Raw genomic sequence first — 15,670 nt, forward strand, 5'->3', positions numbered from 1 at the left:
TTTTTCAATCGAATCATTGAGAAAGCACTATGCAAATAAAATTTTGAAAATCCACATGTCCTGTCATTGGGATAAATTCCTAAATAGAATATATACGCTCAATTGTCAAAGTTAAATGAAAAGGGATATTGGCGCCCTTTACCATAAAATTCGTTCTCGTACAACATCATGATACATAAAAATATAGAATGTTTTTGAAACACGTCCATCCAGTAATTGCACCAGGTATTACTTGGGGTACAGAATAAAATCAGCACCCAGGCGTGGGGTTACGTACAACCCTGGCTTTCCAGAATTGATTATCAATCTGGCGGTGTTCTTATGTTTCTGGCTCGTAGATCGTGACTTCGTTCTTCAGAGTGTGTACATTTCCGGCCCATCGTATGGCGCACACTTCTGTGATGTCCTCATACAAGAAGTGCACTCTGATGATGACGTCTACAATCTCTCCTTCTGGAGACCCTTCCATCCCCACTCCTGGGCGATGAGCTCGGCAGCACGTTCACCGATACCGAGGACAGTAAGCATGGGATTGATGGTGGGCATCTCAGGGAAAACACCGGCATCAGCGATACGTACGCCCTGGAGGCCGCGAATCTTGAGTTCGGGGTCGACGACAGCGAGATCGTCTTTGGCGACGTCTCCCATCTTCGTGGTTCCGGCAGGGTGGTAGACGGTGTGGGCGACGCGCCGGCCATACTCGGACAGCTCCTCGTCAGTCTGGACCTTGGGTCCTGGTGCAACCTCGCGCTTGAGCCACTTGGAGAAGGGAGCCTGCTTGGCGATCTCACGGGCGGCCTTGAGACCTGCGACGATGGTGGCGGCGTCGTAGCCCTCTGGGTCGGTGAAATAGCGGAAGTCGAGTGCAGGCTTGACGTTGGGGTCGGCGGAGGTGAGGTAGATGCGACCGCGAGAACGGGGGCGGGGGATATTGGGGGTCATGCAGAAAGCATCGATGGGAGAGTCGTAGCCGAGTCTGGCGCGCTGTTAGTATTCTACGTTATAAATGTCTCGCGACTGGGCGGGCCTTACCTTGTGGTGTTCAAGCAGAATGGAATCTGGTAGCAGTGCATCATGATGTCGACGTTCTCGCCGTCATCGCCGGCAGCGTTGGGCGCCTCACGACGGAGGAAGATGCCAGCATCTGAGTCCATGGTAGTCTGGTTCGGGGGAACAGGTGCGTTCAGTTCCCAGAGAATTATACTCTCGGGGTGATCCAGCAAGTTCTCTCCAACACCAGGGATGTCCTTGACGACGGGGATGTTGAGGCTGGTGAGCTGCTCCTTAGGTCCAAGGCCCGAAAGAAGCAACAGGCGGGGGGTGTCAACTGCGCCGGCGCAGAGGATAGTCTCGGCCTTGGGGTTCAGGGTGCGCTTCTCGCCATTCTGGAAAGTGACGTTGACACCAGTGACCTTATTGCCCTTGACATTGACCTTGCTAACCCAGGCGTTGGTGAGGACAGTCAAATTCTTCCTGTTCTCGTCGCCGCGAAGGATGGGGTGGATATATGCTACACTGGCGCTGCTACGGTGGCCGTTGTCTGGGTTGTAGGAGACGGAGAAGAAGCCAACAGATGGCTCAAGACCTCCCTTGTTCCTGATCTCATGGTTGAAATCGTGAATCACGGGAATGTTCATAGCAGATGAGCAGGAGTTGATCCAGTCGAGGCAGAGCTGGTTGCGGTGCCTTGGGTGGACGGGCTGGACAGAGTTACGGAGGTTGTCAAGAACGCGGGTCATGGTCTTAAAGTTCCAGCCTTTGCAACCTTGCTGCTCCCATCTCTTGAGGTCGTACTCGAAAGGTCGGAAGGAAATGAGGGTGTTGTGAGATGAGCAGCCACCGAGCACTTTAGCACGAGAGTGACGGATGTGGGAGTTGCCGTTTGGCTGCTCTGTGGTGGGATAGTCGTAGTCGAGCTCGCCGCCGAGCAAGTTCAACCAGTCCTTGAGGAGGAGGACGCGATCATCCTTGAAGTCGCTGGGCCCGGCCTCAATTAAGAGTACGGATTTATTGGGGAGATACTCGGAGAGCCGAGAAGCAATCACGCAGCCGGCAGTACCTCCGCCTACGATGACGAAATCGTAGGAGGCATCCTTGGGGAGTTCGGTGGTAGTGGGTGCCATGTTCGCGCGGGATGGGGAATAATGGAGAAGTTATGAAGGATGGAAGCAATACGACGATGAAATTGAAGTATGGTGAAGACCCCAAGATGTGTCCACCCAATAGAGATTGAAGACTGTGAGGAGAGGGGGAAGGTAGAAGTATTAAGTAGCACGCGAGTTGGGGGAGAGGTAGCTGTAGACGGTAGAGGTCAGCAAACTTTTTTGCAGCTGCGCAGAGTGGATAGATGGAGATTATGCAGGGTGACGCCGATTGAGTACAAAAGTGCACCAAGATGGCCAGGACAGGGAGTTAGCACTCGTGCTGGTACGATTTGGAGCGCGCAAGAGCACGAGCACGAGCACGAGCAAGGACCAGTGCAGATTAACGTTTATCGGGGCAGGATGGGCTGATCGGATGGGGACGGCGGATGGCGTCCACCGGGAAGAGGGCGGCGTGGGCGGATTTGTTTGAGCTATGAGCTAGAGGGTCTAGTGAGCAGAGTAAGGATGCAGTGGTTGAAAAGGTTTTGCCCTGTTCGAACAAAGGCTGACCAGGAAGAGGGTTTTTTTTCCTCTCTCAATTCTCTTTCGATGGTGTTGGTTGGGGACGTGCTTTGGGTGAATGAGGAGTTGTTAGTGGTCGGAGTTGCTAGTTGCTGGGATGTGATGGGATGGGTCCTGGGAATCGGATGGATCATGGAGGTGGCTCAGGCTCGCTCCGGTCACATCTCGGTCGAGCTTGTTAGACCGTTGCGAATACAGGTAATACAGGTACTGTACTTGTACGAGTAGCCTTGAAGTAGGTAGGTAGGGTGGCAGGGCCGGGTGCAAGTAACGTAATTTGATACAGTACTAAGTGGAAACGGAAAAAGTCAGAGGCACGTGCATCAGCCGCCATCGTCATCGTCATTGAGGGCCCTGTTGCTATTCGCAGTGGCATTGCTCCGTATCTGTGTGGGAGAAGAATTTGGCAGCGAGTAGGACGGTGAGGAGAGGATTTTGTCGCGGTTGACCGACCTGGTTGGTCGGTTCGTCGAATACTCGAACAAAGAGGAGAATTAGATACTTGTATCATATTTCGTGCCGAGTATGTTGCTTCCATGAGAAGCCGCTTGCAGCAAGCTCTTATGGTCCGGTGCGAAGGAGATTTCCATTTCTTATCGGTAGATGATATCTTACACAAAGCAAGTTGTATTAGACCCCACTTCGAGGTACTAGGTATCATAGCATGTGCCGTGTAGGTTGGAGTGCTACTCCGTACTTGATGTAAATACTTGGTGTAAAGACGGCATACCTAATGGAAGAATGAGGAATGAATCCAAAGCCAAAGTACTGTACTCTGTAGAGATGTATGCCTGTGCTACCGAGGGCCGATGCTATAGTATACTCAAACTAGTATGGTAAAAAGAGATGCCAAGGTGTAGAAACGAAGAGATTAGTTGTTGCATGACACGGTTATCCTGGAAGAATAGAGACGTGGAAAAGGTGCAACAGAACAGATAGGTAGACTGAAGGTCAGGTCAGGTCAGGATGGGGTGAGCGAGTTGATGAAAATGATGGCTGGGTATGCAATTGATGTAACGTAAAAAGTGTGTAGTGGACACCTGTGGAGTAGGTATGAATGAGGATGAGAAAAAGTAACTACCTAGTCGTAGACGTAGTTATACTGTGTAGTCGGTAGTCGTAGTCATAGTCGCAATGAAGGAGGGAAGGGAAGGGTAGGACAAGTTGGCAGGTGGGGGGGGGGTTGGAGCAATGACCACTTGACGCTAGTCTAGAAAAAGTAAACTCTCCCCCGCCACACGGTGCACGCTAATCGCACATCCATGCGTTAGTCTATACCTAGTTGGGAATGGGTTGCTCCAGTCGGCGTTCCGCTACCCAACTTTTTTCCCATGTCTATCTCCATCTTCTATCTCTGTCTCTGTCTCCGTCTCCGACTCCGTCTCTATCTCTATCTCTATCTCTTCTACAGTAGTGGACTGTCACTGGCATACAGAGTATAGTGCACAATCAATGTACACTGTCCGACGTATCTACACAATACAGCCCTTGTAAAAATAGTTAGTGCTGGGGTTTTCCTACCGTGTATAGTATAGTTATACGGAGTAGATACTGACGAATGATGCCGCTGTAACGCCGTTCATCTATCTTGGCTTCCCTCTACCTTGTTGCTTCCAGAGTCACTTTAGAGACAATCTCTCACAACTGGGTTTTCTTCTTCGCCCTTCTTGTTATTGTTAATTTCCTAATCCACATACCTAGCACTCCGTACCATTGTTCTATCTACTCGTAAATCATCTCCCCGTCTGTCTCCTGTGAACCCCAACCCCTCCAGGAAAACGTCGTGCTCCGTCATCGCCTGTAAGCTCCCCCATGCGTGCAGAGATGCATGCAGACATACCCAAATACTCCTTGTCCCTTCATGCCGAATGACGAACCGTCTCATTTATATCATTCTACGAGTACCCAAAAAATCGTGCTGACAATCAATTAAGCTTCAGGTTTGACATTGCATGCAATCCATTGTATCCGTATCACAGCACATAACTGTCCATTGGTAGTGCTCGACGACATCATCGCCGAGGCACCGACCGACTAGCTTGAAAGATTTCCAACACCCTCTCATTTCCTCCCCATCCTCTGAACTTTCATCTCAAAACCTCTTCAACACTTCCTCCACCCTGCGACACCTCACCCCTCACCACTCACACCATGTCTCTCCCGTATCCTCCACGGTTCGCTTACTACGACGGGAAACTCCAAGCCGCCTCCTCCACATCATCATTCCATTCAGTCGATCCAGCAACCTCTCAACCGCTCGCACACATCCACACCACTACCCGCTCCGCAATCGATTCTGCCATAACTTCCGCCCAAAGGGCTTTTCCTGCATGGTCTGCAACACCCGCCATTGAGCGAGCCCGCATCCTACAGAAAGCCGCCTCCATCCTTCGAGCCCGCAACGACGAGCTGGCCAGGGTCGAGACCTCAGACACCGGCAAACCTTTCTCCGAGACCTCCACAGTCGACATCGTGACGGGCGCCGACGTCCTCGAATACTTTGCCAACCTCGTCGGCAGCGGCGGTCTCAATGGCGAGACCATCCAGTTGCGACCCAATGCCTGGGTCTATAGCACCAACAACCCTCTCGGCGTGTGCGCAGGCATCGGCGCGTGGAACTACCCCATCCAGATCGCTCTGTGGAAGAGCGCACCCTGCCTAGCAGCGGGCAACACCATGGTCTACAAGCCGTCCGAGTTCACGCCCCTCCACTCGACCCTCCTTGCCGAGATCTATGCCGAAGCAGGCGTACCCCCAGGCGTCTTCAACGTCGTCCAGGGCTCCGGCGAAGTGGGCGCATACCTGACCACTCACCCTTCCATCGCCAAAGTCAGCTTCACTGGCCAGGTGAGTACGGGGCAGAAGGTCGCAGGCAGCGCCTCGGGGGGCATGAAATACGTGACTATGGAGCTCGGCGGTAAGTCCGCTTGCGTGATCTTACCTGATGCCGACATCGAGTCGGCCGTTGACGGAGCTATGATGGCCAACTTCTTCTCCACGGGCCAGGTCTGCACGAACGGCACCCGAGTCTTCGTGCCTGACTCTCTCAAATCCAAATTCGAGTCTCGACTGCTCGAGAAGATGCAACACATCCGGGCCGGCGATGTCCTGAACCCTAGCACCAACTTCGGCCCCCTAGTCAGTAAAGTGCACTGGGAGAAGGTCCAGAGCTACATCCGCCATGGCGCTGAAGTCGACAAAGCAACCCTCCTCTACGGTGGTGCGAAATTCCCCAGCTTCTCCTCTGCCCATTCAGTCCCGGAGACCTACAAACAAGGCTTCTGGATCCATCCCACAATCTTCACAGACTGCACCGACAACATGAAGATCGTCCAAGAAGAAATCTTCGGCCCAGTAATGACCATTCTGTCTTACAAGAACATCGACGAGGTGGTAGCTCGCGCTAATGACACACATCTGGGCCTCGCCGCTGGCGTCTTCACCCGGGACCTCAACCTCGCGCACAGCGTCATCGCCCGCCTCGAGGCAGGCATTACATGGGTTAACACGTGGGGCGAGTCGCCAGCGGAAATGAGCGTCGGAGGGTGGAAGATGAGCGGGGTTGGGGTCGAGAATGGGAAGAAGGGCATCGAGGCTTGGGTCAGGAATAAGAGCACGCTTGTTGATATGGCTGGTGAGGTTCCTACTGTCTTTGCAAAGTTGTAAAGACGCGATAAAAATTCGTGCTATGAATCTATGGAAATAAGCATACCTTTTTACTCTAGGCTTATGTTGTACACTTTTTCACCTTGTGTTATTTTACTAAAAGGCATCTAGATGTTGCATGGCGCAACATCGTACATCGGTATTATTTAACGAGTCTACAAATCACAAACGCACATATACATTATCTCCCTCTCTTTCTCCAGGTGGTGATAACGAAAAGATAGGAGGCCGAGGGTTGAGGGAGTAAATATGTGCCCCCACAGACTCGATATACAATGTTCCACGTTTCTTCGTCTTGTAGTTGCTCACATAGTTACGTGCATATCCTACCAACCGTGTATCAGACCCTATTCTATATAGCAGACATCCGCCAAACCAGGCCAAACCAGGCCAAACCAGACCTTAAATGAACGCATCATGTGAATTGGGAAAGGGAAGGGGAAGACAGGAAGGAGGAAGAATCAAGGAAATACGAAGTGTGAAAAGGCATGGGTCATCGTAGAGGCAAGCTCTTCTCGACAACCTCATCGCCCTCGACAGGTGTGGCGGCAGGACTCGCTGCAGGAGTTAACCACGGATTCTCTGCGCCATCTTTGTTGACCTTCTCTATGATGGTAGCGGCGGGTGTGGTAATGGACTGGGTCCTCTTATCGTTTACAAACCCCTCCCCAGGGCTCTCCCAAGCGTAATCGAACCACTCGCCCAGGATCTCCTGTACCCCTTCCGCGAGAATCTGTACAGCAACCCTTCGGTTCCGACTCCACTCCCACGCACGATACCACCGTCCTGCCCTCACTGCCGTGTCCTCCCCACCCTCAAGCCCATCCAGTATGCTCCTCCAGACTAACATGGTCTTCTCTAACTCCTCAGGCTTCGACACGCCGATGACGCTGACGCCTAGCTTCGCGCCGCCAACATCGTCATTCGACTCTCGCATCCATGGAACACCGGACGCAGGGTCGCCATGTGAGCCGCACAAGGCTCCGGTTGAGATCCACGATTCCAACGCCCAGCGTATGGCGATGACCTCCAGTTTTTCACCATGCCTGTCGCAAAAATCGCTCGCTTGCCTCACCCTCGCGCGCAACTCCCTCCCCGCGGGATGAAAATCCCCCAAAGACCCCACGGGCACACCCTGCCTTCTTAGCAGTCCCATCCCTAACGGCGACGCATTGGGCACCACGTCAACCCCGGCAGCCTTCAACCTCTGTATGCCCTTCTCCCCCGCCAGCCGCTGGTTTTGCAGCGTGAAGTTCGCGTACGACTGAACTGCATCTAGCGGCTCGCCCGTCTCGCGGTGTACGAGTTCCGCTACCTCGCACAGAACGTCGAGAGGATAGCCTGAGATGCCGACATATCTAATCGTGCCCTCCTCATCGCGGATCCGACGCAATTCGCGGACGGCGGTCAGGACCTCAGCGGGAGATACAAATTCGACGTCGTGGCAATATACGAGGTCAAGGTAGGATGTCTGGAGACGGGAGAGAGAGTTAGATATGGACTGGCGGACCCATGGGGCGGAGTAGTCGAAGGTGGAGGAGGCGATGCGGCCGACTTTCGTGAGGAGGAGGTAGGATTCTCGGGGAAAAGTTTCGCGCACAAAGGGAGTTGAAAGGGCAGTGCCGAGGAGTTGTTCAGAAGGGCCGTAGTAGGGAGATGTATCGAAGGCGCGGATGCCGTGGGTAAGGGCGGATGTGGTAAGGCCTGTGGTGTCGAGGGCGAAGGGGTCGGTGTTGTATTGGTGGTTGAAGGTTGCGGTGCCGAAGATCAGAGGCGGGAGGATGGAGGAGAGTTGAGTGCGTGTGCCGTTCGGGGCGATGGAGAAGGGAATGGGGTGCTGTTTCGAGGGCAAGGTTTGCGTCGTGGTGGGGTGTTCAATTGGTGTTGATGCCATGATTGCGATCGAGCCGCTTGGTCTTGCGAGTTGCCAGTTCCTATTCCGATAGCGCTGAGAAAATTCTACCTATTGTGCTTTCTTTGGTTGTTGGCGGAGGGTTGTGCCGCATGGAAAGATATAATCTTCGTTTGAGAGAGTATAGATTAGGTGCGGGGCGCGAAGGAGATAAACGTTCTCATGAGAGATATCTATAGGTATGTATATGTACCTAATATAATAATATAATAAAGAAAAGGAAATGGTATGGCAATGAATATCGGATGGATAAGGCTCTGTGATGGTGGCGTTACGGCGACCGATATATCTATGCCTCGATCAATGTGAAGCAGTATACCGGACCGTTAAGGTAATCAAGTCGTCACCATCACCATCAATGCGTCCTACGGAACGACTTTATTACTCGTAGGAGGGGGAGGGGGGCAATGAGGTAAGCAAGGGAGTGTGAATATCCGCGTCATGAATTAGTGATGGATATGGGATAACTCCTTGTACATATGTACCGGCTAGGTATTAGTCTGTCGTTAGATGTACGAGTACGATGAATGAGTACCTACGAGGTAGGGGTACGGGGTGCCTACATGGGAATTGTACGAGGTACAAAGGCACTTAAGGAGCCTGCATGAGCTACTGCATAGTAACTATTACTGTGTACGCGGTACGAGGAGTTACAATATGTACTGTACAGTGTGCGCTGCCTGAGGTATCTCTGCTATCGCCTACTGATCTTGGTCTCGAATCTTGTACACAACGCAATACGTCGTGAGTGTCGTCTACCTTGACTACTAGTTGGTACAGAGTATTGCTACGTGTATTCTGTAATATATGTTGCTGAGGAATGCAAGGTACGATAAGAGACTCCAGACTCAAGAGTTTCCCGTATTCCTTTCCGATGCCAGGAACGAATCCACTAAGCACGAGGCTGCCTGATGCATAATGGACCCTAGATGACGCGATCTGGATCTAGGCCGCATGCGTTCACTAATCTACACTAAGATCGAGCATAGAGGATCTTAACATGATACAGAGGGTAGGTGCATTAGGCTAGTGTTACGATACCAGAACCTATGAAGGCAGAGAAGGCATCAAGTACTTGGGACGGAAGTCGGAGATCGTGGCCAGAGGGCTCGATGACACCCAAGGACCAGTCACGTGATCCAGCACCACGTGAACAAAGTGATCAAGGTGATCAAGGTCTCGGCATGGGCCAAGAGGTTGAGCAGCTTGATCAAGGACTAGGAAGGACGGATATATAAGATTGCCAGATTTCATATGTAGGAGTTCTTCGTAGTCAATAACAAATTGTATCTGATCTTTTGGAATCCCCTTACCAGTACAACAGTAGCTTATCCCCCTGGATAAGTCAGAGTTATTACCCTGTCTTGATACTCGCTTTACCCTATACAAACCTCTGCGATATACCCCTCTTACCTTGTGTAGTAAGTTACCTATCGTTACATCTATCACCCTCTTGCAAGGGTTGTTTAGTACCGGGATGCTTCCCATCCTCCCTACATTTCTCAAAGAAAGCCTTATTTTTATTGTAACTTGGCAGCATCTCCTGGAACCTCTTTTCCACCCACTTTACAGAATGGAACTGACTGAGCTCGGTTCGAGTTAGCCATTCTACAAGTGGATGAGACTTGCACAGAGGGTTCCTCCTTTTGTCTGAGTGATACTCAACCATGAAGTATGTAGGTGACCTATAAGCCTTACCACTTTTAGTTCTCGCAGCACTCTCCTCTTGCGGCATAATCACCATAGGCCCAACATGTTTTATCGACTGTTTTACCTTCTTTCTCGCTCTGAGGTCAAAGTCCGTATGATAATCGGTCATTTTGAGTAAATTCTCTGCGGCTCCTGGATCAAGGTCTAACCCTCGCATCACTCTATAGAATGGCATCTCCTCGGTCCCAACAGATAAAATGAACCGACTCAGATTGGCATTATCAGACTTTGCAGGACGTACACATGCAATAAGTCCGTAGTCCGTAATACCGTCTTCGCCTGACAATACATCTCTACTACAGTCGTCGACATAGCCAAGCGGCTCGCCGAGGTCCGCTGCTGGTACTAAGACAGTAGATGGTTGAGGCGGATCCGTCTGCATCGTCTCGTCCGTAGATTCCGAAATTGTGTTCGATTCGCCGACATCCACTGCTGGTACCGAGACAGAGACAGTAGATGGTTGCGGCGGATCCGCCTCCATCGTCTCGTCTGTAGATTCCGAAACTGTGTCCGTCCCATTCGATTCGACTGCTGTACTCTCCGTAGCTGATCCATTTTCTCTTTCCTCGTCAGTCTCGTACCCTTCATCGATCATACAGACGAACTGCCGGATTGCTTTGCGTGTTTCCGGACCCGCGAGAGTATTGGCACATAATGTTTTAACTGCTTTAATTGGTATGTCGATTTTGGGATAGGTAGGACCCAAGTTTTGAAGAGCTACAGCCTGGGTCTTTGTACTTTCTAGCACCAGATCCAGTTCTGGTTGAGAGATACTCTGCTCATCCATTTTATTGGGATTTGTCGCTTCTAACAGCAGTTTCAGTTTCGGTACGACTACGTTCAAAATAAGTTCTTGTTCAACGGTGCTCGATTTCAGAATATTAAGGAAGTCTTGGAGTTCGCGTAGAGACTCTTCGTCGCCCATCATCATCGCCAATCGCCTTTGAATGTCCTTGGGTACTAGACGCTGTACCTCAAGGTCGTGCTGTTCTGACAGTTTTTTAAATATTACTGAATGCTGTACCAAAGCCTTCTTTAGCTTCTTTGACTTCTCTTTGTCCTTCGATGTCTCTATCTCTTTCATCTTTGTCATGAAAATAGCGACATGATCTTTTAGAAGGCCGAGCGGGAAGAGATGGCGAGTTCTGGCGCGATTAAAATCCGGTCCAACTGCAATCTTCGTGGTCCAGAATTCCTGTTTCTTCTTCTTGATCTCTTCTTCACTCAATTCAGCTTCTTTTCCTGGCTGTGAGTCTTGTAATCTCTTGAGTTCGACGGGCCATTCTTCTTTCATCCTCTGCCGAAATGGTTCTTCGTTCATTTTCTTGATCTGGTTGTTCATGTCTTCCACTGTCTTCTTTTGTTCTTCAGTAATTGTACCGCGCTCATTCTTCCAAACCTCATAGATCACCTCGTAACATGGGTTGTATAATTTCCGAATTTTCATAGGTACCTGCTGGTAATCTAGCGTTCGAGGCTGTAACGCTTCTCTCATGCCTTCTTCTTCGAGTTTCTTTCTTTCGGCTTTATCTTTCTCCTTGGCAGCTTCATCTTCTTCATCACCTGATTCAATATAGTAGTTCTCATCATCTTCAGACTCTGTGTTGATTTTTTGAGGAGTAAGCTTAGTTTTATAGGTAGCGGTCTTAGGAGTCTTAGGAGTCGTAGTATTGTAGGCCGGTGTCTTAAGAGTAATTTGCTTTGATGAGCTCATTTTGAACAACAGATTTCGAGAAGAATTCCGAAATTATAGGCTTTATAATAGATGGATTTGAGGTTTCTGATGGATTGGGGATTGATATTCTGGTGTATTGCAACGTTCTTTTCGCACTTCTTATAGAAATTAAGTTAGATCCGATCGTGAAAACAGTTCTCAAGATCGCATTCTCTAGATACAGATTCCGAGAAACAAATTACAGGAAACTGTTCTCTGATAAGCTCACGCCTAAAATATAATCCTTATAGACAGTAAATATCATCCAAGCCTGGTTTTCTTCTTCCAGATCATCAGCATACACAATGCTATCTCTCACTTCTCCAATCAGTTATTCCACTGCTCTGTCCTCTTGGACAAGCTCAAGTTCTGTAACGCTCCGCTGGCCAGAGTTCCACAATACCACTACTTACTGGCCCAACCAAACCGAACCTTCTCGGCCTAAGGCGACGATCACCGTTGGAGCTGGTGGAAGGCTGGAATTTTCTCCGCCCACACTTGAAGCGCCTATCGGTACTATTGTTCAATTTGACTTTCTCGCTCTCAACCATACCTTGACTCAAAGCAGCCTCTGGGATCCTTGTTCCCCGCTTCCCGATGGCTTTAATACTGGATTTGCACAATTCAACCCCAAAAACATCAGCGGAAAATATCTCGTAGAATATGAAGTTACAACAAAGAATCCGCAGTTCTTTTTCTGTGCCCAAAACACTTTACGGTCCCACTGCCGAGCTGGAATGGTCTTTAGCTTGAATACTGAAAAGACAGCTCACGAATCCTTTGTCCAGAATGCTCTCGAGGCAGTCACGACGTCTAGTCAAGCCGTTCAGAATGGGTCTTGTCCAAAATCTCAGCTTGCTCCATCCAGCAGGGCACTTGCGACGACTACAACAAACAACACTACAACAATCATCAGAACTACAACAACTAGACCTCCATCTTCCGAGTCTACTTCCCCGACTGGTAATGTATCTTCTATTCCGATAGCTGATCTCGCGGTGCATTTAACACCTAATGTCGTTAAGCTGGCAATTGCATGTGGGATAGTCAACGTAGCTATGATGGTAGCTCTGGGTATCATGTAATCAACCGTACGTGTAGATAGGTATCAATCCATACTTCGATTAGCAATCACAACTTCTTGCTCATGTCCGCCTATCGGGCACCGCCACCGTTGTGCTGTAATACTGATGTCACCTGGCAGTGATGTAGCTGCGTTTTCCGAGCGCTAGACCGTTCTACCTCATATGAGATCTGTCTTGGGCTGCTAACCGCTGAACGGAATGAAATGTCCAGTAGCAAGTCTTGCACAAGTGTGGTCGAGTAGCTTGAGACTTTTGGACAAGGCAGAATCGAATCTATGTTTAGTTCATAGCAGCTTGCCTGTCACGAAGGCTTCCCGCCCACCGGCGGCTTCATGCGAACTTGAATCCGATCTCCCAGACCCAATCAGTTCAAGTAACTACAGTTGTGCATAATGCTTCGCCCCAGAGGTAAGACAAGAAGTGTGTTACTACATCGGCAGTGTCAAAGATCCTGACGTAATAAGGCAGCTATATAAACAGAGATGCCCATGTGTCCGCTGCGAAGGCGTGGCAAACTTCCTTCTTCCCAAAACTATGAATTTCCACGCATACAGTGCCATGGACACAAACATTTGTGACGGTTTATGGGGAGGTGCATTGCCACCTTTTAATATTTGGGCTGATGATACTATCGCTCAGGTGAGTAGTTGACGCTGTTCAGGAGTCCAAACAATAACCGTCCATAGGAACCTCTTACTATATGCGTCAACATCCTCATAGATATACCACCACAAGATCCTTCGTATACTCATGAAACTTTGAGACAAGAAAGTGTTGGATCAACCGTTCCGTCACACCCGGATTCTGTTGAATGTGGCCCTATTTTGGAAATCTTGCGACAAGATCCCGGTTATCTGCACACTGCTCCAAACACAATGAGGAAGATAAGGCAAATCATATCGGCGGAAGGTCACCGCGATGTCTATGGCATGGGAGTTGCTGTTACCAATAGCAAACCTAACGATCTTGTCTTCGACACGGCCAACATCACAGACGCGCAGCTTAGTGGTATCCCATACAGTTCCGATGCCACCAACATCCCCGAGGCGCCTGAAGATATTGAGCTCACTCATTCCAATTCTTCACCCAACGACCTTGACGAAGTGGTCGAAGTCGGAGTTGAAAATATTCCAACTCGTGGAGCTGTTGATACCTTAGGAAGCGTTCAGGACACTGAACCCATTCATAGCTGCGAAGCTATCGAGGTGGTTGCTCCTAAAACTATTCAAGATACAGAGGTCGAAGGAATTTCAAAACCGGATGATGTGATTAAGCTTGAGCCTACCGGAGTCATTATCATTGATGATGAAGCTGAGGATACCTCTAGCAAGCTTGCTGAGAGTTCCGGGCAGAGATCGCAGGGTCGAAGAGAGAACATGACTGGGAATACAGGGTCCAAAGGTAGGTCCTTATCCTTTATCAATTACATGTTACTGATCGATATAGGTAATCCAATCATCATTGATCTGAACGAGGACCTCTCGATCGGCTATTCCGAGCATCTTCAAGATCAAACGAACCCCAGAAATCAAAGACCGAAGCGCAAGCGGCACCAAAGAACACAGAAAGTACCTAGTATTCAGTGGGCAGACCCGACATACGAGAAGAACACGCTCGACGACGTATCACACGCGTGGACATTAGTTCAAGAAGAATGGCTAGGTATCTCTGAGTCTTTTGAAGTAATCAGCCACTTTCAAGCTACACTCAAAGAGTTCAAGAAAGCAATGTCGGACACAGTGACCCAGGAAAAGGGCCAAATTTCAGCCAGACATGCTTACAAGCTCTACGAAGACTGGCAAATTTTGTGCGAAACTATGTCCCAGGTCAAGAGGTCAGCGATATTTGGCCAAGCTACGCCTTCTACGTTTGGACAGACTTTAGAGATGCTGCGGAGTAAAGTCGATTTATGGAGTTGTATTGAAGAATACCCAGAAACAGCCGACCGTAAGGACGAGGGCAGAGACGGAGACTTTCGTAGGGTGCAACGCCCTCGCAAGATGAGACGCTTTCATTCGTAATAGTTTATTATTGTTCACTCAACAAATAGAAGCTTTCATTACTTGTCATCTTTATCTCTCTCTCTCGGCCGCACACCTCACTGCTGTGCGGACTGGTAACTCTTCTCTTCTCTTCTCTTCTCTCTCACGGCAATCTCATCGCTTGCGAGCGTATATGTGGACCGGTAACCTTCTGGTAAGCGATGGCCATCTCTTCTCTTCCTCCTAGCGATGCCATCGGTCACCTGCCCTGCTCTCGGCATGTGTGCCGATGCCTGTGCCACATCGACGGTAAGGTGGGGGTGATGTGACTAGGCAACCGCCTGGGCATCCAGCTCTTCTTGCTCGCCTCCCCGCACGCTGCTTTACAATTCCCCCTTTTCTAAACGCCCAGCAACTCCATTCTCAGAATCTGGGAAGCAGGTAACTACATTTGACGAATCAGTACTAATAAAACCGAATTCAGAAAACATGAGTAAACATACCGGATCCAGTCTTTGGGATTTGACCATCCGGGCATGAACCCGTTGTGTGTGTGACTCGGACGGACAACAAAAGGTGCCAAAATGCTGAATGCAGGAGCCAAGAATCTGAGTCGAAGCGCTTGCGCTAGACCTAATACGAACATCTTGTTATACGCAACCTGTCTCCCGATATCTGGATCCTGTATTATAAAATAGTAATACAGGAAACAATCGTGTAAGTAAATACTGCTTTAGTGTATTATGCATGTACTCTTATCATATTCCCTCCCCTCTCTTAACACACAAACACACACAAATATATATACACATACATACACACACACATATACACACATACACACACACACACATACACACACACACACACATACACACACACACACATACACACACACACACATACACACACACACACATACACACACACACACA

General features: G+C 49.6%; 6 protein-coding genes across 6 annotated transcripts; 2 read left to right on the forward strand and 4 right to left on the reverse strand.

The window, feature by feature from the left end:
* Nucleotides 1-276: 276 nt before the first annotated feature.
* Nucleotides 277-2,483, reverse strand: BU24DRAFT_22545 (GMC oxidoreductase). The gene is made up of 2 exons (XM_033522099.1): nucleotides 1,033-2,483; nucleotides 277-976 (listed from the first exon to the last, which is right to left on the reverse strand). Exons 1-2 carry the CDS (start codon nucleotides 2,121-2,123, stop codon nucleotides 439-441), a joined length of 1,629 nt encoding a protein of 542 aa, XP_033389890.1. The 5' UTR covers nucleotides 2,124-2,483; the 3' UTR covers nucleotides 277-438.
* Nucleotides 2,484-4,657: 2,174 nt separating this feature from the next.
* BU24DRAFT_22561 (aldehyde dehydrogenase) lies at nucleotides 4,658-6,579 on the forward strand. Its single transcript, XM_033522102.1, has one exon. It carries the CDS (start codon nucleotides 4,818-4,820, stop codon nucleotides 6,330-6,332), a length of 1,515 nt encoding a protein of 504 aa, XP_033389891.1. The 5' UTR covers nucleotides 4,658-4,817; the 3' UTR covers nucleotides 6,333-6,579.
* Nucleotides 6,348-8,707, reverse strand: BU24DRAFT_417194 (L-galactose dehydrogenase (L-GalDH)). The gene has a single exon (XM_033526657.1). It carries the CDS (start codon nucleotides 8,224-8,226, stop codon nucleotides 6,826-6,828), a length of 1,401 nt encoding a protein of 466 aa, XP_033389892.1. The 5' UTR covers nucleotides 8,227-8,707; the 3' UTR covers nucleotides 6,348-6,825.
* Nucleotides 8,708-9,567: 860 nt separating this feature from the next.
* On the reverse strand, nucleotides 9,568-10,209 carry BU24DRAFT_417195 (uncharacterized protein; the record flags this gene model as incomplete). Its single annotated transcript, XM_033526658.1, has 1 exon — nucleotides 9,568-10,209. A coding segment is annotated over exon 1 (389 nt), but the record flags the coding sequence as incomplete, so codon positions are not given.
* A 1,764-nt stretch (nucleotides 10,210-11,973) lies between these two features.
* On the forward strand, nucleotides 11,974-12,753 carry BU24DRAFT_404561 (uncharacterized protein; the record flags this gene model as incomplete). Its single annotated transcript, XM_033525650.1, has 1 exon — nucleotides 11,974-12,753. One exon carries the CDS (start codon nucleotides 11,974-11,976, stop codon nucleotides 12,751-12,753), a length of 780 nt encoding a protein of 259 aa, XP_033389894.1.
* A 2,043-nt stretch (nucleotides 12,754-14,796) lies between these two features.
* Nucleotides 14,797-15,532, reverse strand: BU24DRAFT_417198 (uncharacterized protein). Its single transcript, XM_033526659.1, has 2 exons — nucleotides 15,220-15,532; nucleotides 14,797-14,949 (listed from the first exon to the last, which is right to left on the reverse strand). Exons 1-2 carry the CDS (start codon nucleotides 15,379-15,381, stop codon nucleotides 14,899-14,901), a joined length of 213 nt encoding a protein of 70 aa, XP_033389895.1. The 5' UTR covers nucleotides 15,382-15,532; the 3' UTR covers nucleotides 14,797-14,898.
* Between the last annotated feature and the right edge of the window lie 138 nt (nucleotides 15,533-15,670).

This window comes from Aaosphaeria arxii, assembly GCF_010015735.1.
Source record: "Aaosphaeria arxii CBS 175.79 unplaced genomic scaffold BU24scaffold_1, whole genome shotgun sequence".
Taxonomy (NCBI): Eukaryota; Fungi; Ascomycota; class Dothideomycetes; order Pleosporales; genus Aaosphaeria; species Aaosphaeria arxii.

Coding starts and splice junctions, on each gene's coding strand:
- BU24DRAFT_417194 (XM_033526657.1), bottom strand. CDS start 8,226: ATGGCATCAACACCAATTGAACACCCCACCACGACGCAAACCTTGCCC.
- BU24DRAFT_417198 (XM_033526659.1), bottom strand. CDS start 15,381: ATGTTCGTATTAGGTCTAGCGCAAGCGCTTCGACTCAGATTCTTGGCT. Junction 14,950..15,219: donor GGTATGTTTACTCATGTTTT/CTGAATTCGGTT, acceptor GCCATCGCTTAC/CAGAAGGTTACCGGTCCACA.
- BU24DRAFT_22561 (XM_033522102.1), top strand. CDS start 4,818: ATGTCTCTCCCGTATCCTCCACGGTTCGCTTACTACGACGGGAAACTC.
- BU24DRAFT_22545 (XM_033522099.1), bottom strand. CDS start 2,123: ATGGCACCCACTACCACCGAACTCCCCAAGGATGCCTCCTACGATTTC. Junction 977..1,032: donor TTCTGCTTGAACACCACAAG/GTAAGGCCCGCC, acceptor ACAGCGCGCCAG/ACTCGGCTACGACTCTCCCA.